This window comes from Entelurus aequoreus, linkage group LG10 (genome assembly GCF_033978785.1).
Source record: "Entelurus aequoreus isolate RoL-2023_Sb linkage group LG10, RoL_Eaeq_v1.1, whole genome shotgun sequence".
NCBI lineage: Eukaryota > Metazoa > Chordata > Actinopteri > Syngnathiformes > Syngnathidae > Entelurus > Entelurus aequoreus.
The window spans coordinates 34,888,643-34,911,132 of NC_084740.1; the positions used below are offsets into that span (position 1 = coordinate 34,888,643).

At 37.9% G+C, this 22,490-nt stretch overlaps 1 protein-coding gene across 1 annotated transcript; it reads right to left on the reverse strand.

The window, feature by feature from the left end:
* Positions 1-202: 202 nt before the first annotated feature.
* sae1 (SUMO1 activating enzyme subunit 1) lies at positions 203-22,461 on the reverse strand. Its single transcript, XM_062062121.1, has 9 exons — positions 22,244-22,461; positions 21,757-21,868; positions 14,982-15,155; positions 14,708-14,853; positions 14,540-14,639; positions 12,923-13,028; positions 5,288-5,432; positions 5,088-5,157; positions 203-436 (listed from the first exon to the last, which is right to left on the reverse strand). The coding sequence occupies exons 1-9, from the start codon at positions 22,342-22,344 to the stop codon at positions 344-346; spliced, it is 1,047 nt and encodes a 348-aa protein (XP_061918105.1). The 5' UTR covers positions 22,345-22,461; the 3' UTR covers positions 203-343.
* Positions 22,462-22,490: the final 29 nt, after the last annotated feature.

Consider the following 22,490-nt stretch of genomic DNA (forward strand, 5'->3'; position numbering starts at 1 on the left):
GCTGCAGCCATCATGCAGCGACCTCCTGGTGAGGACACCGAGCAAACAAAGACATGACGTCAGCAAGTTTTTACTTTTTCAATAATCACGAATGACGTCGTCGTCTCGGCTTCTTTTCTTTCAGTCTCCACATTCCTAACACTTTCTTTAGAATCAGTGTCGCAATGCTTACCTTTAATCACACAAAATGCGTGAAAACACCCAAACTTGTTTTTATGTAACACTTTTATTATTAAATGTAAAAAAACAAAAAACAAAAGCAGAAGAGTATTGTCGGTGATGGACGCCATAAATAAACAATCGGATGAAGATGATGATGATGAGGTTGATGGAGCGAGCCTCCTCAGTTGGGTCCAAAGTAGTCCACCATGCCGTTTCCTTTGCGGCCGTCGAAGAAGAAGAAGTTCCGATGCGGAGCGTCTCTTTGGGACAGAGCCTGGAGAACAACAAGCGTGAAACATTCAAGCACTACTGTCAGGTCAAACCAGCGTCCTCTGCAGTGGACGTTTGTTTTGGGTCTACTTCTGTCCCTCTTATGCAAAACACAAATGTCCACTGCAGAGGACGCCGGCTCAAAACATCTCATCTTCACGTTATGGGTGACAAAGCTTATTGATAGGGATGTCCGATAATGGCTTTTTGCCGATATCCGGATATTGTCCAAATCTTAATTACCGATACCGATATCAACCGATATATACAGTCGGGGAATTAACACATTATTATGCCTAATTTGGACAACCAGGTATGGTGAAGGTGAAGTGAATTATATTTATATAGCGCTTTTCTCTAGTGACTCAAAGCGCTTTACATAGTGAAACCCAATATCTAAGTTACATTTAAACCAGAGTGGGTGGCACTGGGAGCAGGTGGGTAAAGTGTCTTGCCCAAGGACACAACAGCAGTGACTAGGATGGCGTAAGCGGGGATCGAACCTGCAACCCTCAAGTTGCTGGCACGGCCACTCTACCAACCGAGCTATACTCCCCCAGGTAAGGTAAGGTCCTTTTTAAAAAAAATTATAAAATAAGATAAATACATTAAAAACATTTTCTTGAATAAAAAAGAAAGTAAAACAATATAAAAACCGTTACATAGAAACTAGTAATTAATGAAAATGAGTAAAATTAACTGTTAAAGGTTAGTACTATTAGTGGAGCAGCAGCACGGACAATCATGTGTGCTTACGGACTGTATCCCTTGCAGACTGTATTGATATATAATGTAGGAACCAGAATATTAATAACAGAAAGAAACAACCCTTTTGTGTGAATGAGTGTGAATGAGTGTAAATGGGGGAGGGAGGTTTTTTGGGCTGGTGTACTAATTGTAAGTGTATCTTGTGTTTTTTATGTTGATTTAATTAAAAAAATTAAATTAAATAAAAATTTTAAAAAACGATACCGATAATAAAAAAAACGATATCGATAATTTTCGATATTACATTTTAAAGCATTTATCGGCCGATATTATCGGACATCTCTACTTATTGATGTTATCTAATAACGAGGGATGATCCGTGAGCAGTGTTCGGAAAATTATTTTTAAAAGAGTAATCAAAGTTACTCATGACTTTGCCAAAAAAAGTCATTTATTTATAAACAGAATTATTCTTTAATACATGTCATTAATTACTAGGGAAAGTGATTATAGCATTACGAAAACAACAAGTTAAATATCCGGCAGTGCAAAGACGTTTCATGAAAGCAGAGTGTGTGCCTTTAAAGAGTGGTGCCTTTTTGCTAAGTTCAGTTCAGTTTCAGTTTATTTTGAACATGCATACGATACAATGTAATGCATCACATATTTCCAGTTGTTTCATTACAGCACGTCCGAAAAGGTTTACGTAGAAGCAGAGCTTATTTAATCCTACTCCTTTTCATTCCATAGCAATTTTATCCCATTTCCTTGTTCTCTGTAACATAACAGTGAATTAATAAATAAATACATAAATAATTTTTTTCAAAATAAAGAAAAAAAAGAGCAAAATGGTTCTAGGTGTTCATCATAATTATTGTTCTGTGTACTTTGTGAACACTTGTAGTTTGAACAGTCTCTTAAACTGAATTATATTGGTGCTTTGTTTGATTTCTTTGGTTACTCTGTTAAGTAACGTATGATGCTCAGGCCCGGCTGCACCAAATAATAATATAAATCCATTTAATAAAGTCAAATACAAATAAGGCAACAAGAGAAGTATCCCACACTTCTCTTTTGTAAAGTAAATTTCCTGTGTCCAGGAAACTCAAAATGTTTAAGTATTGACAAAAAACAACAAAAAAAGACTTTCAAAAAAATACAAATGTCGACCTAATCACTCTTGCATCAGATCATATACTGATGTAACCCATGGTATCAACACCACCAATTCATAGATGGATCCACCCTCTTCTTACACATAGTGTACGGACGGTGACATTACTGACGCACCAACAGTTGTCATATTGTCTTTTCTCTAGACCATGGGTGTCAAACTCTGGCCCGCGGGCCAAATTTGGCCCGCCGTGTAATTTCATTTGGCCCTTGAGGCAATATCAAATTAACATTAGAGCTGGCCCGTCGGTACTATACAGCGGCAGTGCCACTGTAACACCGCATTCACCGCTAATAATCATACTTGCCAACCCTCCCGATATTCCCGGGACACTCCCGAATTTCAGTGCCCCTCCCGAAAATCTCCCGGGGCAACCATTCTCCCGAATTTCTCCCGATTTCCACCTGGCCAACATTATTGGGGGCGTGCCTTAAAGGCGCTGCCTTCAACGTCCTCTACAACCTGTCGTCACGTCCGCTTTACCTCCATACAAACAGCGTGCCGGCCCAGTCACATACTATATGCGGCTTTTAAACACACACAAGTGAATGCCACGCATACTTGGTCAACAGCCGTACAGGTCACACTGAGGGTGTCCGTATAAACAACTTTAACACTGTTACAAATATGCGCCACACTGTGAACCCACACCAAACAAGAATGAAAAACACATTTCCATCCGCACCGTAACACAACATAAACACAACAGAACAAATACCCAGAACCCCTTGCAGCACTAACTCTTCCGGGACGCTACAATATACACCCCCCGCTACCACAAAACCCCGCCCCGCCCACCAAGTTAATGTTGATATTTACCTCAGAAGGCTGCAAATAGAAAAGAGGCATTCAATTTTTTATTTAAATTTTATTTAATATACCATTGATGTTTTTTCGTTTGTTTTTTGAAAGTTGATTTTGCATTATTAAGTTATATAAGCGTTGCTTGTTCCATATTCAGTGTTAAAGCAAATCAGTGTAGCAAACTGAGCAATAATTAACGTTTTATTCATGCACTTTCTCTTGCTACTTCAAGGCTTGAATGTTTGATTCATTCATTATTGTTATTTTATTTTCAAATGTATTATTAGCCTGTGGAAAAAGTTTTTTTTTGATATTTACCTCAGAAGGCTGCAAATAGAAAAGAGGCATTCAATTTTTTATTTACATTTTATTTGATATGCCATTGATATTTTTTAATTATTATTGTTATTATTTGAAACTCGATTTTGTTATATAAGTTATATAAGCCTTGCTTGTTCAATATTCAATGCAAAACTTGGCTTTGTTCAGTTTTACATTTTGGCCCACTCTGTATTTGAGTTTGACACCCCTGCTCTAGACTCTTATTTATTTTCTTGTTAATTTCCTGTTAATAACTTCTTACTTTCTGCTGTAATGTGTTTCCATCTCAACTTATTAAACTTTACAAAGCACATAATTCCTTGTGTTGTTTAGAACAAGTGTTAGAATAATTGTATCTAAGTTATCACAAAACTTTGTGTTACATTGAGTTCAGCTCGCCCGGCGAGCAGACAAAAGCTGTCTTTGAACCCACCGAGAAGAAGGCTTGTAAAACTCCACTGTGTAGGATGGGAAGCAACATGAAGGTGTTCTGTTTCTTTCATGTATTGTAATCAACAGAACATTTTTGTCTTGACCCAAGAACTACAAAGCGTAGAGGAAGCAGGACCTGACTCCCCTACAGGGACCTCTTCTTTGAACTGTTTTACGACCTTTCCTTTGAACTGTTCTGTAACCAATGGTGATGGCTGTTTACGACCCCCCTCCCTTAGAAACAGCTGTTGCCATGTAATCAGGGAAAGTCCAAATGAATGAGGAGGCGTACAATCTTTCGTCAGGGGCGTGGGACGACACTGTACATGGGGTACAGTGTCTACGCGTCTCTCTTCAATTGAGCCAAATTTAATTCGGTCTCTGTTTAATTCCTTGCTTCTTGTCTTGTTTAATAGATGCCATTAGTGTTTGAACCTGACAACAAGCTTAGCTATTAGCATGTCTGCTCCGAGCTTGCCGTTTGGTCTGTAACATGTTTAATCTCGTCCTCCAGTGATAATGTTACTTGATATTGATACTTTAAATACGAAGAAATTTAGTTTATTTGCCGCAATGGAGGTTACTATTATTAGATCAGAGGTATGGTTCCACACTGTGTATGGAGACACATAATTAGATGCTAGCTGCTTGTCAGCTGGGGGACTAAAAATACAGTGACAGCTTTTTTTGATCGACTTTAAAAATCATTAATCGGCAATGGCAATCACATACTTTTTCACGAAAATCATCCGATGCTGATAGGTTAAGTTAAAGTTAAAGTACCAATGATTGTCACACACACACTAGGTGTGGCGAAATTATTCTCTGCATTTGACCCATCACCCTTGATCACCCCCTGGGAGGTGAGTGGAGCAGTGAGCAGCAGCGGTGGCCGTGCCCGGGAATCATTTTTGGTGATTTAACCCCCAATTCCAACAAATTTAATTCTGTCTCTGTTTAATTCTTTGCTTCTTGTCTTGTTTAATAGATGTCATCCGTGTTTGAAAGTCGAAGATGTATGTCACACAATTTCCAAAAAATAAAAAGGCATTGTTGTTTGTATTTTTTGTACAAAATGTATTATAATTCAATTTTTTTCAAATAGCATCTCAGGCTAGCTTTTAAAAGTAGCGATGTGTCACCGGTATGGGTTCAAATGTAAACGCTACCTATCCCTAGTCTTCGAGAAGCTTCCGGAAGGTGTGGGTGTGCTTACCTTGACAATTTCCTGGCCCAGGACTCCTCCCACCACGGCACACACAGGAGGCATCACGGAGAAACAGTAGCTGTGGACGCATGTCAACGTCAGCAAACAGGAAGTGACTCATTTGACTTCCTCTATGATTCCTGGCAGGAGCAAACTGGACCCGCTTTGGACAAAGTGGACATGTAGAGCGCGGGGGCCACAGCAAGTACCTGATGAAGTCGTCGCTAAGGATGTTGGCGCCCACGCCCATGGCCTCCAGTAGGTCGTCACGGATCTGTCTCAGGAGCTGACTGTCCTCCGCAAAGGACTTTGGCTCTGGGGCACGATGTTTTTCCGCACGGAACTTCAGCAGGACTGCGGAGGACAAACACGCTGTTTCCTTTCTCTTTAACTCCACACACCATTCATATGCACTACACTACCCACAATGCCATGCAATACATCACACAATGGATGACGGATTGGAGCGTCTGGGGTAAGGATGCAGCTATAAATTATTTTAGTAATCGAGTAATCTATCAATGAGTTTGTTCCATTAGTCGTGCAATTGGATAAAACACACTTTATTATCTCAATGCGTATTTTAGGGAAAACTGTCAAAATAAACAAATATTTTTGTGCTTTTATTACCTTCTTTTACCTTGTCTATTCCCTTAATTACCTATTATTTACCCTCGATTTAACTCCTTTTACATTTTATTTACCTTCGATTACCTTCTATTTAACTTATTTTACCTTTTATTTACCTTCTATTGAACTCTTTTTACCTATAATTTACTTTCTATTGAACTCATTTTACCTTTTATTTACCTTCGATTGAACTTCTTATACCTTCTATTTACTTTTTTTTAACATTCTTTGACCGTATTTTACCTCAGATATTCCATATTTACCTTTTATTTAACTTATTTTACCTTTTATTTACCTTCTATTTAACTTATTCTACATTTTATTTACCTACCATTTACTTTCAATTGACCTTTGACCACATTTTACCTTGTAGTTTCTATATTCCATGTTTTATCTTTTATTTACCTTCTTCTACCTTCTATTTGACTTATTTTAGCTTTTATTTAATAATGTATTTGCCTTTTATTCAGCTTTTAACTTGTTTTATCTTCTTTTACTTTCTACATTCATTCCGTTGACCTTTTTTTTACCTGCTATATTTCTTTTATTTATGTTATTTTAACTTCTATATTCCTTCGTTTACCTTTTATTTATCTTCGATCAGAATCAGTACCTTCATTTACATTATTTTGCATTGACTTTATTACCTTGACCATTTGTTTACTTTTTTTTACCTTCTATTTATTTTTTACCCTTATTTCACCTTTTATTTACCGTATTTGAACTTTTATTTACTTATTTTACCTTCCATTTACTTGATTTTACTTTACATTTACCGTATTTTTCGGAGTATAAGTCGCTCCGGAGTATAAGTCGCACCGGCCGAAAATGCATAATAAAGAAGGGAAAAAACATATATAAGTCGCACTGGAGTATAAGTCACATTTTTGGAGGAAATGTATTTGATAAAACCCAACACCAAGAATAGACATTTGAAAGGCAATTTAAAATAAATAAAGAATAGTGAACAACAGGCTGAATAAGTGTACGTTATATGAGGCATAAATAACCAACTGAGAACGTGCCTGGTATGTTAACGTAACATATTATGGTAAGAGTCATTCAAATAACTATAACATATAGAACATGCTATACGTTTACCAAACAATCTGTCACTCCTAATCGCTAAATCCCATGAAATCTTAAACGTCTAGTCTCTTACGTGAATGAGCTAAATAATATTATTTGATATTTTACGGTAATGTGTTAATAATTTCACACATAAGTCGCTCCTGAGTATAAGTCGCACCCTCGGCCAAACTATGAAAAAAACTGCGACTTATAGTCCGAAAAATACGGTACCTTTTTTCACCTTATTTTATCTTTAATTCACTTCTATTACCTCCTATTTACCATCTTTTACCTTCTATTCAACTTTTTTTTACCTTCTTTTATGTGGTCCGGATTTTAGAAATGTTAATTATTATTCATCAAACGACTAATCGAAGCAACAGAATATCAGCCCTAGTCCAGTGACTTGGAGACGAACATGGACAGGTTGGGGGTCACACTTGACTGCTCTTCCGTGTGGGACAGGAAGCAGTCGTCACGGAGAAAAGTGACTTCCTCATCCGTCGCCCACGACAAGCTCTCGGCTAACACCACTTCCTGTGGCACTTCCATATTTACCAAGATGCATGCTGAACAATATGCGGTAATAATAGCATGAACTGATTTAAAACTATAAATAAAATGTGCCTCCATTATTGTGCAAGACACAGTGATGTTGTACTCGTAGCAGATTGCCTCTCGGTCAAGAGTGTCCAACTCGTTTTCATTGAGGGTCACATCGCAGTTAAGGATCCCCTCAAAGGGCCGTTTGGAGCGGTGAATAAAATATGAATAAATGCATCTGGATTTTTTTCTTCTTGGCCTGATGTGGGATCTGAGCCGAGGATGTCAGTGTGGCTTGTGCAGCCCTTTGAGACATTAGTGATTAAGGGCTATATAAGTAAACTTTGATTAATTGATGGTTGATTCGCCTCTTGACATAATTGCACAATTGCCAACACATTCTATCTTTTTAAAAAAAAAAACAATCAGTAAATGTTACTGTAAAAAAACTGAGTTCAGTTACCTGAATTTTATCGTGAAATGTACGATGTTTTAAACAAGATATTACTGTAAATGAAAAAAAGGCGCCACTGTTTTTAACGGTAATATGTACAGTTGTCGTTTTTACGGTGTATTACTGTGACTGGATACCACAATATTTTTTGACGCTTACAATTCTGGGTAATGAGCTACGGGGGTTTTTCACCGTAAAATCTATTTGAATTTTTAGAGTGTACAATTTGATGGATAACTTGCTTTAAAATCATGAGTCAAGCAGATATTCAAATGTTTATTTTTATTTTAACAAAAAAATATGATAATATAATATTTCTTGCATTATTACATAATAATACAATTTCAAAGATATGCAATTGCACGCAGTATTTTATTTTTTTGCTGCTGTCAAATAACTCGATTTTATAATCAGATTAATCATGATTAACTACAGGTTGATACTCGCTGAAATCAACTTAAGAAAAGACCCCAATATTGACACAAAAACAATTACAGCGTAATAAGTCTGCGTATAAACATGATAAATGCGGTATTTTTTTGGATGAGGTAACTTGTTAATTTTGACAGCCTTCAGTTTTTTCTGTCAAAATGGAAAGAACTAATATATTTAGTGAAAAAAAAAAAAAAGTACTGTATTGACTATTATTTCCAGGCTTTCACTGGCCTTATAAATTGATGTGGCCCTCCGGCCTTGAGTTTGACACCTGTGCTCTAGGTAATGTTGCATTTTCCCATGCCAACAAAGCAAGTATGTCTTATAGAAGGTGTTCAAAAGTAAGGCAATGCTTTTTAAAATGTGTTAGCTCAATGCTAATTTACATTGGATATGCCATAGACATGCTACATATTAGCATTAGCGATTTTACATGGCAATTTAAACGCAAATTAGATCATGAAAACTACAACTAAGATGCTTGTTACAATCAAATATTTGGTGTAATAAGTACAATACCGTGTTTTCCGGAGTGGAACAACAAGTCGCTACTTTTCTCCTATGCTTTGAACCCTGCGGCTTATAAAACAGCGCGGCTAATTTATAGATTTGTCTTCGCTAAAGGCCATAATGTTTAGTATTCAACAAATAGTTTTAATACAAACATCGATTGAGACACTTTAAAGGTGTGTTATTGTTTGTGCTATGGCGCCATCTTTTGGACAAGATTGCTCACTGCAGATGATGCAGGTTAAAAATGTACTTCCTGTTTCGTTCCTTGAACCGTAAGTATTTGTCCATAGCGTTTCTGCTCGAAAGGATTCTTCATTCATCACTCCAAGCAACGTTTGTAGGTTCGACAATGTAACCAAAAACATGTACGTACTATTGTGATGTAATCAAGCTAGCTTTGTTAGCATTAGCAAATATGCTATCACGTTTACGAGTGTCTGTGTTAGTATTATTAACTTAGAATGGCATTCTTTTTGTATTGTTTCAGGCTCACAAATTCCTCAGTAAATTCACCAATTCACCGTGGAGTTATTGAGTCTGTTTAGCTGATTGTAGAACTTGCTTCCGCAGCTAGTGGGTCCATGACGAAGACTTCTGTTTTGTTTAAACAGCCGCTTTACTGCCGTGTTACAGGCAGTGTTTAGAAACAATTATGGTACGTAAAAAAGCATTTACGAAATCTTTTGTACCGCAAATTTTATTTACCTTCTTCGATCGTCTTTTACCTTGTTTTATGTTCTTGTACTTTCTATATTTTCGCTATTTACCTTTTATTTATCTTTTTTTCCCTTCCATATTTCCACCAATTAACTTATTCTACCCTTTATTTACCTTCTATTTAACTAATTTTACCTTTTAACTAACTATTTTAACTACATTTATTTATCTTCTATGTACATTCAGTTACCTTATTTTACTACCTTTACCATCTATTCCAGGGGTGGGCAATTAATTTTTACCGGGGGCCGCATGAGCAACCCGAGCACTGCTGGAGGGCCACACCGACAATATTTCAATTAAATTTTGCTCAAATTAATTTTGATATACCGTAAGATAGATAATAATAATAATAATATTTTCATTTAACCTAACTTATCTTTATTCAAAAGCAGATGGCTTTTGATGGTTTTATTTTTAACACTTTCTTACACAACACTTCCTGATGTATATTACAATACAAAAATTTCAATTTCTGTCACTTTATCCTGCATCCTCTTTGTTGTGAACGTAGCACACCTGTAAGGTGATTGGCGAAGAAGGAGGAAGCGTTGCTGTTGCGGAAATGAGGAGTGAGGATTGGTTTTCCTTTTGGAAAGAACGAGATAAGTTGAGCTGTGTTAGTATAGCATGCTCAATAAAAGTTTAAAAAGTGCATCAGACTTGGTGTGCACTTCTTCTGGACGCTACAATTGATGTCAGAAGTGGGATGAAATACCTCCCAGTTCGCCTTGCCATCAAACCTGGGAGTCTTCATTGAGGGCGGAATTCCCCCCGTGGCAAGCAGAGTGGCTGCACCTGTAAACGCTCTCTCTCTCTCTCTCTCTCTTTGCGGCGAGCTCCTCACGTGGCACGTACCTCCCGATGACGTAGCACACAAACAGTGCAGTATGCGCAAAGTTTTACTTCTGACACCAATTGTAGCGTCCAGAAGAAGTGCACATCAAGTCTGACGCTCTTTTTAAACTTTTATTGAGCAAGCTATACTAACACAGCTCAACATATCTCGTTCCTTCCACACGCACGTCTCCTCACTCCTCATTTACGCAACTCAAGAAGACAACATCTACTTCAGCAGGTCGTTACACTATATTCTTTAAACACAGCAACGTGTGTACCACAAATAAGCACACAGCTTTACCTTTACTTGTCTTGTTGAAAACACGCCATTCGTCATCAACTTTTCTCTTTTTAGCGTCTCTGGGATAACCGGGCATCACTTGTCGCTGTGCGCCTTCCCTCACAGGACATACGCACATATAACACTTTTCAAAATAAAAGCAGCACAGTTGTATTGCACGCACGACAAAGATGTTTTTTATTTTTTATTTTGTAATTTGAGATTGCCGCTGCGCGCACGAGCATACGTCCACACGGAAGTAATACAAATAACGCTTTTCAAAACAAAAGCAGCACCGTTGTATTGCACACTCGAAATAGATGCTTTTTTAAATTTATTTTGTAATTTATAATTGGCCTCACGCGGGCCGGACAGGGACGTACAAAGGGCATTGTGCGGCCCGCGGGCCGCACAATGCCCAGGTCTGATCTATTCCCTTTTTTTTAAAACCCTATTTCACCTTTTATTTACCATATTTTAAAAAAAAACTTATTTCACCTTCTATTTAGCTTATTTTATCTTCCATTTACCTTTTTTCCACCTTCTTTAACCTTAAATTCACTTCTATTACCTCCTATTTGCCATCGTTTACCTATCCTGATTTCATAGATTTTTATTAGTTACACCTAGGGCTGCAACAACTAATTGATTAAATCGATTAAAATCGATTATAAAAATAGTTGGCGATTAATTTAGTCATCGATTCGTTGGATCTGTGCTATGCGCATGCGCAGAGGCTATTTATTTATTTATTTTTAGTTTATTTTTATAAACCTTTATTTATAAACTGCAACATTTACAAACAGCTGAGAAACAATAATGAAAATAAATATGGTGCCAGTATGCTGTTTTATTTTCAATAAAATACTGGAAAGGATAGAAATGTAGTTTGTCTCTTTTATCCGATTATTAATCGATTAATCGAAGTAATAATCGACACATTAATCGATTATCAAACTAGTTGTTAGTTGCAGCCCTAGTTACACCCAGGTTTAATATAAACAAAAAAATATAAATCCAAGGTTAATTCTAACCAAATTAATGGATTTAATCAATTAATCGTTGCTGGAGACAAACACGGTCAGGTTGGGGGTCACACTTGACTGCTCCTCCGTGTGGGACAGGAAGCAGTCGTTGCGGAGAAGAGTGACTTCCTCATCGGTCGCCCACGACAAGCTTTCGGCTAACACCACTTCCTGTGGCACTTCCATATTTACCAAGATGCATGCTGAATAATATGCAGTATTAATAGCATGAACTGATTTGAAACTATAAATAGAATGTGCCTCCATTATTGTGCAAGACAGAATGGTTGCCAACTGTCACACACAACAGGCTTTTTTCCCCACAACTCCATCTGCTGGATGCAGTGAGTCACTACCACCCTTGACCCCGGTGCAAGCGGACCGTAACCGTCAATCAGCACCGTTACCTGGATCTGCTAATCTAGTCAATGGCTTCATCCTTGGCCCACTCCTGTATTTACTAACATTTTGGTTACACAGTAGGAGAGTGTACATAGTAGTTTGCATGTATTTGTCTGTGCATTTATTCTTGACGTGTTGTACGCTCAGTATATGCTTAAGTTTGAAGAAAACAAATGATTATCATTATTAGTTGGCTACTCACTTGCTTGTTTTCATTCAAGCACACTTCCATTGGTCTTGCTGTTGTTTTTCATGAAAGGTCCCGGAAGGACAATGAATGTGCGACTTTTTAAATGTATTAAATTAGAGATGTCCGATAAATGCTTTAAAATGTAATATCGGAAATTATCAGTATCATTTTTTTTTGTTTTTTTTAATTAAATCAACATAAAAAACACAAGATACACTTACAATTAGTGCACCAACCCAAAAAACCTCCCTCCCCCATTTACACTCATTCACACAAAAGGGTTGTTTCTTTCTGTTATTAATATTCTGGTTCCTACATTATATATCAATATATATCAATACAGTCTGCAAGGGATACAGTCCGTAAGCACACATGATTGTGCGTGCTGCTGCTCCACTAATAGTACTAACCTTTAACAGTTAATTTTGCTCATTTTCATTAATTACTAGTTTCTATGTAACTGTTTTTATATTGTTTTACTTTCTTTTTTATTCAAGAAAATGTTTTTAATTTATTTATCTTATCTTATTTTATTAATTTTTTTAAAAAGGACCTTATCTTCACCATACCTGGTTGTCCAAATTAGGCATAATAATGTGTTAATTCCACGACTGTAAATATCGGTATCGGTTGATATCGGTATCTGTAATTAAGAGTTGGACAATATCGGAATATTGGATATCGGCAAAAAGCCATTATCGGACATCCCTATATTAAATAAACTAAACAAACGTCATTAACTACCGTGTAGCAGAAAGTAGTCCACAGGCCTTTTCTTCAGACCGGCTTTGGCCTTCTCTGTGGTCCAGTCCACCTGCAGAGCCTCCTTCAGCATGCAGAACTTGGTCGTCTGTTTGGGTCCACACCAGAAACAACACATCGTAAATGGACTTTTTACTCAATGAAAAATATTGTTTTCTTGCAGGGTTCACACATTTTGCATGTTAAAATTACACATACATTTATTTGTGTTCTAAATTAAAGCATTTAATTGAAAACACATGCTGCTATATTTTAAACTAGAATTGCTCCAGTCTTTCATTCATACATTAATGGTCAGCCACAAGTAAATGGAAGTTAAAAATCAAGATGAATAACATTTTTTTAAATATTTTGCAGTAGAGGAATGGCGTACTTCACCTTCCAGGTGATTTATGTACCACAAAACTATGTTATGTGTTATAAAATTTGAGTTTGAGATAGTAGAGAGCAGCAGACACGCCTAGTATTACAAAATGAGCGGTTAAAATGTGTTTTCCACACAGATTGGTGACTACATGCCGGGGACAGAGCCTTCTCTGTGGCGGCTCCCAAACTCTGGAATGATCTCCCTCTCCATGTGAGACAGGCCCCTTCTTTGGCTATTTTTAAGACCCTTCTTAAAACCCATTTTTATTCACTGGCTTTTAACCCAGCATGAGACTTTAAACTGTTTTTAACTTTTTTAACTGTTTTTAACTACTTTTTATCTAAGAAATTGTTTTTAGGGTAATTTGTATTTGTTTTTTCAATGTGTATTTTACTTCTGTTTTAAATGTTATTTTTTTAGTCTGTCCTTTGCCTGTATTTCTTTGTGGTGTACAGCCCTTTGTTCTTCAACTGTGGTTGTTTTTAAAGGGCTTTATAAATAAAGTTGGTATGGAATGGTATGGAATGATATGGTAATTATAAATGCATTTGCAGTATTATGTCAATTTTGTAACGTTACATTTTCATTTGTTAAACGTTTGTACAAGTTTAAAACGATCACAATGCTATTTTTTGTTAGCCTGACAATGGGCTTTTCCATTGTATGTTAGCATTAAGGTAGCGGCATAAGAGCCAACCTATACCCCGTATGGTTCTATTGCTTTTCCCCCCAGTTTATACCAAACTGTATTGTCGCTTTGCCATGATTCCTACATGTATGTGCACTTCATTTGTATATGAATGCACTTTCCTTTGTTTCAAAGTAACTGCATTGTGGAGACTACCAACAGGCAATCTCAAGTTGGAAGTTTTTCATGTCTAACTTAATGGACTGTTTACCTATCTGCCAGACAAAAATTCCAACATTCAGTAAGGACAGAATAATATGTAAATAAACCAGGGGTGTAAAAAGTGCAGACTGTGGTAATAAAAATAAGCAGCAGCAATTAAAATATATAGCAAAACAATATATAGTAACAAGTAAAAGGTATGTTGATGTAGACAACTAAAAAGACAGATTTGTCTTTAAATGTATGTGTAAGATTTGTTTTTAAACTAAATGTGTCATAGCCAATGGTGCAAATTATACATTGACGTCATATTGACACGCCACCGCCTACACAAACAAATTGCCAATCTCTGGTAAACACCGAGCGCCGTACAAAATCTAACCTTTTTCACCATGGTGGTCTCGTTGGGATCCACTTTGACCCTCTTGGCCTCCGGCCCATCGTTGGAGTCTCCAGAGGGCTTCACTACTTTGGGTTTCTCCCTGAGGACCAAAGCAACGTCCAGTAAAGTGACACCGTCTAGCGTGTAAAAGGTCATGTGACCACTCACTCCACGTAGCTGTGCTCCGGCCCCAGGTTGCAGAACATGTAACCATAGTAACCGTGGATGTCCCCGGAGAAAAGCATGATGTTGTGCTCCATGCAGATACGGTCCACGCGCACCATCACGTCTCTGGAGCAGCCGGTTAGACACACCTGAGGGCGGCACGCAGGAAATTCTCAAAGTCCGTTCTCTACATTTGTCCTTCCATGATGCTTGTTAACACATAATTAATTATATTAATTAATATGTCATACATCTCCTTTACTTCCTGTTCACTCACCGCGCTGAACGGCAGAAAGAAACTTTTAGGCATCTCCTCAATTAACCCGATTTGGGCCTGCACCTCCACCATGGGGTTGAGGGTCTGAGCGCGCTCCACTGAGGCCTGGGCGCGACTCTGGCCGTACTTGCTTACCGGCACCAGGAACTGAGCACGGCACAACTCCTCGCTTGCCTGGTGAACGCAGAAACAACAGCAATGAAAAGCTACGTCCTCAAACCGAGCTGCAGGTGTTTTCATTCTGGCAAAACTTGCGCAACATGCTGCAAAAATGACATTTATTATTTAAATGATTGAATGGCACTGGGAAAAAAAACATGTACACAAGTACCAACAATTCCTTTTGTTATATAATTACTGTAGTTATTGGACTAAACTGTGAACACAAGCACTTGACGAGTAGTACTGTACATAACTTTGCCACTGTCCCCATCTAGTGGACAAAATTAGACATCGCACACTTGTGCCAAGCCCTACAGTAGTCAGATGAATCGTGAAAAGGTGAATAACGGAAACTCCTATAAAAAAAAACACACGCCTTTTTTTGGCACAAATAAAGCCTCGATGATATTCCATGGGTCAGCACACAATGGCCAATGTATTTTTTTTTTTTTAACAATGGTATTTACTTTGAAAAGTTTTATAATCTCCGATTTTCTTCAGGGTCATGAATGCTTCCATGCCGGTGTCGTGCGAAATACTGTATCCCTGAAATATTAGGTGTCCCCTACCGCGGGAGCTGGCATGGGGGCGGAGCTCTGTTCCTTGTTCAGACAGCGGCAGCATATCCGGGTTATTAGCGATGTCAATGATACAAAATGTGGATTATTACGATCATGCTTTGATTGTCAAAAATGTTGTTGGTGTAACATGCGACATTCCTACCCGAATAAATGCTTTTGATCATCCGTACATGACGTGTTGCACTTGTATTTACATCGCTGTACGCGTGTCATGCTGCAGAGCTGTCGATCAGCCTACCGATTTTATGGAAATTACATTAATAACATGCTGTAATTTAGTTTATTATTTATTTCATCTTCTGATGGATTGAAAAATAACACCAATATAATGGGAACAAACACTACAGGGTAGACTCAAATCAATGTTAAAAAAAAAACAAACAAAAAAAAAACACGTATTTTATGCCAGAAAATGTGTCCCACTCACGTTTATTTAAAATGTTTTTTTATAAAAAAGAAAAAAAAAGAAATCATAATAGTAATAATTATTTCCTCAAGCTATGTACTAACATCATGTATTGACTTGGCATTAGAGATGCCGATAAATTCTTTAAAATGTAATATCGGAAATGATCGGTATCGGTTTCAAAAAGTAAAATGTATGACTTTTTAAAACGCCGCTGTACGGAGTGGTACACGGATGTAGGGAGAAGTACAGAGCAGTTGCGTCTCCCAGTCATACTTGCCAACACTCCCGATTTTCCCGGGAGACTCACGAATTTCAGTGCCCCTCCCAAAAATCTCCCGGGGCAACCATTCTCCCGATTTCCACCTAGACAACAATATTGGGAGCGTGCCTTAAAGGCACTGCAATTGCGTGCCGGCCCAATCACATAATATCTACGGCAGTGGTGTCAAACATACGGCCCGGGGGCCGGATCAGGCCCGCGAACAGGTTTTATCCGGCCCGCGGGGTGAGTTTGCTAAGTATAAAAATGAGCCGGAATTTTTAAATGAAAGAAACTGTTGTTCTAAATGTGTCCACTAGATGTCGCAATAGCAATTATTTGTATCTTTGTAGATGATGCTACATATGTTCAAAATAAACCACATGATGTTAGTGCATCAGTCGAGGAATATGAGCAAACTACATAAATAACATCCTGTAATTTGATTTTGATATTATTTTTTATCTTGATAGATTGAAAATTAACACCAATGAGTTGACAGAAAATATAAATAACGACAAATAAAGATAGAATACTACTAACCGCAACATGTAAGTGTAAAAAAAAACAACAACCCAACAACATTATGATTTGTACAATTTCAGAATGTGCTTGTTTTTTTTTTTAAACAAAGAAAACAATCTGAAGTTGTCTTTATTTTTAAGTTATCGTGCCGTGATTTCACCAGTCCGGCCCACATGGGAGTAGATTTTTCTCCAGGTGGCCCCTGATCTAAAATGAGTTTGACACCCCTGATCTACGGCTTTTCACACACACAAGTGAATTATATTAAATGATAGGCAAAATAAAAATAAAAAAGGCAAATATTGGCAATATTTGGATCCAACCCTAGTCCCCACTGCCAATGGAGCTGCGTTATTACCTACAAAAAGTGTCATGCTTCGGGTTGAAGGTGATGCTTAGCATGCTAAAGTGCAACACACACATCCTACAGACGAGCTGGAACTGTAACGAGTGGCTAACTTAACTTGATGTGAGCGCTTCATAAAGCTGTTATGATGGCCACAGTTTGAACCTGGAACAGACCATTTCTACTCACATTAGGGTGTCCCAGACTGGATTATATTCCTTATGAACTCCGGTTCGGTGTTGTATTGATTTTGTCGTTGCTAAAAATAACTGATAGGCACCACTTTCTGGCAGCCTGTTGTTTGGCTAGCAAAGCACAGTGGCAGGGTTCCATGATATCGACGATATCAATTTGGACGGCGATAGAGCTTTTAATACTATCGTCATGTAACGATAATGCATGTTGATGACACAGCTGTGTCCCGAAAATCTGACAAGACACAAGCGAATGACCGCCTCTTCGACACGGTGTAGCATCCTTGCTACAAATACCGGAACTAATTAACGAATCCTCGCCTCCATTATTCAAATCAATACCGGTATATTGTTAATCATGACTGATTTAATGATCCATTACAAGAACTGCTGTACTAATAATTCACGGATGTAAATTGTGTTACACAAAGAAGACAGTAAGTGAACATATGTATTGGTAAGTGCTCTGAAGTGGGAAAGGAGTAGGACTAAATAAACGTTGCTTCTTCCTACTCCTTTTCGTACACTTGTAAAGAAAAATTATATGAAATGATGTGACGTATCATATTGTAAGTGTATTCATGTTCAAAATAAATTAAACTCAGAAATATGGTAAAAACACAAAATGCACAATGTCCCCTCCCAATTTATTTTTAAGTGGAATATTTGTTGTGAAGTAATTGGAGTAATAAGTAGGTAAATAATTACTATTTTTTGAGCAATGATAGTTTAAAAATATCCCACTGAAATTATTGGGGATCCAAAAGGGCCCCACTCATAAAAGTTATTTTTTGTATTACTTTCAAAGCTTAGTTTCTGGATCAACTTTCTATCTTTTCCTCAAATTTTAGTTTTAATAATTTTTTATGTCCTTTTTGTCAAAGAAAACATTGTTGTTTATATGGCAAACACACACACATGTTCGATGTGAAATAATTTGAGCCTTGAATGAGTCATTAAAGGCCTACTGAAATGAATTTTTTTTATTTAAACGGGGATAGCAGATCTATTCTATGTGTCATACTTGATCATTTCGCGATATTGCCATATTTTTGCTGAAAGGATTTAGTATAGAACAACGACGATAAAGATTGCAACTTTTGGTATCTGATAAAAAAAAGGCTTGCACCTACCGGAAGTAGCGTGACGTAGTCAGTTGAACATATACGCAAAGTTCCCTATTGTTTACAATGATGGCCGCATGAAGTGAGAGAGATTCGGACCGAGAAAGCGACAATTTCCCCATTAATTTGAGCGAGGATGAAAGATTTGTGGATGAGTAAAGTGCAAGTGAAGGACTAGTGGGGAGTTGAAGCTATTCAGATAGGGAAGATGCTGTGAGAGCCGGGGGTGACCTGATATTCAGCTGGGAATGACTACAACAGTAAATAAACACAAGACATATATATACTCTATTAGCCACAACACAACCAGGCTTATATTTAATATGCCACAAATTAATCCTGCATAAAAACACCTGCGTGTTTGTTATGCTAGCTCCTAGCTCCTCTGCTAGCTCCTAGCTCCATAGAACACGCCAATACAATTCAAACACCTGATCAACACACACAATCACTCAGCCCAAAAGACCGTTTACCTAACCCAAGGTTCATAAAGCTTATATATTTTTAAAAAGTTACGTACGTGACGCGCACATACGGTCAAGTTATCGAATGTTTAGCAGCCAAGGCTGCATACTCACGGTACCTGATATTCAGCTGGGAATGACTACAACAGTAAATAAACACAAGACATATATATACTCTATTAGCCACAACACAACCAGGCTTATATTTAATATGCCACAAATTAATCCTGCATAATAACACCTGCGTGTTTGTTATGCTAGCTCCTAGCTCCTCTGCTAGCTCCTAGCTCCATAGAACACGCCAATACAATTCAAACACCCGATCAACACACACAATCACTCAGCCCAAAAGACCGTTCACCTAACCCAAGGTTCATAAAGCTTATATATTTTTAAAAAGTTACGTACGTGACGCGCACTTACGGTACGGTACGTGTTATGCTAGCTCCTAGCTCCTCTGCTAGCTCCTAGCTCCATAGAACACGCCAATACAATTCAAACACATGATCAACACACACAATCACTCAGCCCAAAAGACCGTTCACCTAACCCAAGGTTCATAAAGCTTATATATTTTAAAAAAGTTACGTACATACGCAAAAAAAAGCCAAAGCTGCATACTCACAGTAGCACGTCTGCGTCTTTGTCATCCAAATCAAAGTAATCCTGGTAAGAGTCTGTGTTGTCCCAGTTCTCTACAGGCGTCTGTGTATCCAAATCAAAAGTCCTCCTGGTTAGAGTCTCTGTTATCCGAGTTCTTCCATCTTGACTGCATCTTTCGGGAATGTAAACAAAGAAGCGCCGGCTGTGTACTGTTGTGGCTGACTACGTTCGAAAAATACGTCCATTTCGCACCGACAACTTTCTTCTTTGCTTGCTTGGCTTCCTTCTCCATAATGCAATGAACATGATTGAAACAGATTCACGAACACAGATGTCCAGAATACTGTGGAATTATGAAATGAAAACAGAGCGTTTTCGTATCGGCTTCAATGTGGAAGGCATACCCGTGTTCGTCGGGCTACGTCACGCGCATACGTCATCCTCAGAGGCGTTTCGAACCGGAAGTTTAGCGGCAAATTTAAAATGTCACTTTATAAGTTAACCCGGCCGTATTGGCATGTGTTATAATGTTAAGATTTCATCATTGATATATAAACTATCAGACTGCGTGGTCGGTAGTAGTGGGTTTCAGTAGGCCTTTAATTCATAACAACATTGATTTTGATTCATTACTATTTTTTGAACAATGATAGTTTAAAAATATCCCACGGAAATTCTTGGGGATCCAAAAGGGCCCCACTCATAAAAGTGATTTTTTTGTTTTACTTTCAAAGCTTAGTTTCTAGATCAACTTTCGATCTTTTCCTCAATTTTAAGTTTTTATAATTTTTTATGTCCTTTTTGTCACAGAAAACATTGTTGTATGTATGGCAAACAAACACACATGTTCGATGTGAAATAATTTGAGCCTTGAATAAGTCAAGGGGGGCAGGGTTTGGTGGTAGCGGGGATGGGGGGGTGTATTTTGTGGCGTCCTGGAAGAGTTAGTGCTGCAAGGGGTTGTGGGTATTTGTTCTGTTGTGTTTATGTTGTGTTACGGTGCGAAAGTTCTCCCGCAATGTGTTTGTCATTCTTGTTTGGTGTGGGTTCACAGTGTGGCGCATATTTGTAACAGTGTTAAAGTTGTTTATACGGCCACCCTCAGTGTGACCTGTATGGCTGTTGATCAAGTATGCCTTGCATTCACCTATGTGTGCGTAAAAGCCGCATATATTATGTGACTGTGCCGGCACGCTGTTTGTATGGAGGAAAAGCGGACATGACGACAGGTTGTAGAGGACGCTAAAGGCAGTTCCTTTAAGGTACGCCCCCAATACTGTTGTCCGGGTGGAAATGGTTGCCCCGGGAAATTTTCGGGAGGGGCACTGAAATTCGGGAGTCTCTCGAAAAAATCGGGAAATTGAAACAGATACCGATAATTTCCGATATTACATTTTTATCGGACATCTTTAATTTTGATTCATTATTTTTGTGCAATGACAGCTTAAAACAACAGTCTGCATGGCAGCTTTGTGTTATTAAAGTAAACTAGGGCTGCAACTAACAACTAATTTGATAATAGATTAATCTGTCGATTATTACTTTGATTAATCGATTAATAATCGGACAAAAGAGACAAACTACATTTTTATCCTTTCCAGTATTTTATTGGAAAAAAAACAGCATACTGGCATGGCACCATACTTATTTTGATTATTGTTTCTCAGCTGTTTGTAAATGTTGCAGTTTATAAATAAAGGTTTATAAAAAAAATTAAAATAAAAAATAAATTAAAAAAATGCCTCTGCGCATGCACATAGCATAGATCCAACGAATCGATGACTAAATTAATCGGCAACTATTTTTATAATCAATTTAAATGATTAGTTGTTGCAGCCCTAAAGTAAACATTGCAACTTTTTCTAGTTACTTTTCACCTGTATGCTCTTTTATTCAATTTTTTTTTTAAATGTTTTTTTCAAAACTATTTTTATAATGTGCCGTTAAAAAAGGCCTGCGGCCTTTGGGCCTCTGGGCAGCAAATGGCCCACGGGCCACACTTTGGACACCACTGCATTAAAATACATTTGTACGTTACTTTACACACAAACAGTAACACAAATGTAGTGCCATTCCAAAGACATGTTGGTTATTGTGAATGTGCGTACCTTTTCGTGATCCAACATAGTGAGTCCTTTTACCCCAGCCAGGATTAGGTTTTTGGCCACTTCAGCACCCAGACCTCCTAAACCAACCAAGAGAACCCGAGATCCTCGCAGTCTGCAGGCGAAATACAAACCATAGATTGATTGATTGAAACTTTTATTAGTAGATTGCACAGTTCAGAACACATTCCGTACAATTGACCACTAAATGGCAACACCTGAATAAGTTTTTCAACTTGTTTAAGTCTGGGTCCACGTAAATCAATTCATTTTACCCGTCAATACGTTTGTTTTCGCACAGGTTTTCAAAATAAAAGCCACATTGCTATAATAAAACACCCTTTGCCAGAACATATGCAGTCTATCCACGTTTGCTTACTTGGAATGTTACGATCAAAAAACAAACGTTGCTCAAAAGCCCATCCATCATCAAGAAAGATAAGAGTGGATGTGTGCCGCTTAGCATTAGCATGCCAAGCTAACGTGTTACCTCTTCTGGGCATCCAAGCCCCACAGACGGATTTGACGATCATACTGAGCAGCCTCTTCCTCTGTAATGACCGGATCCTCCTTCTCGATCATGTCGATCATTTCACTTCCCGTCAATGAAATAAAGAGTTACGATAAACGTGAAAGTTTGGCGAAGCGACACTGGCAATTGTTTCAAAAGCCGCGAATCGGCGCAGAGTGATGACGTCAGAGGGAGGTACTGTTTTTTTATTTTAAATACTATGGTT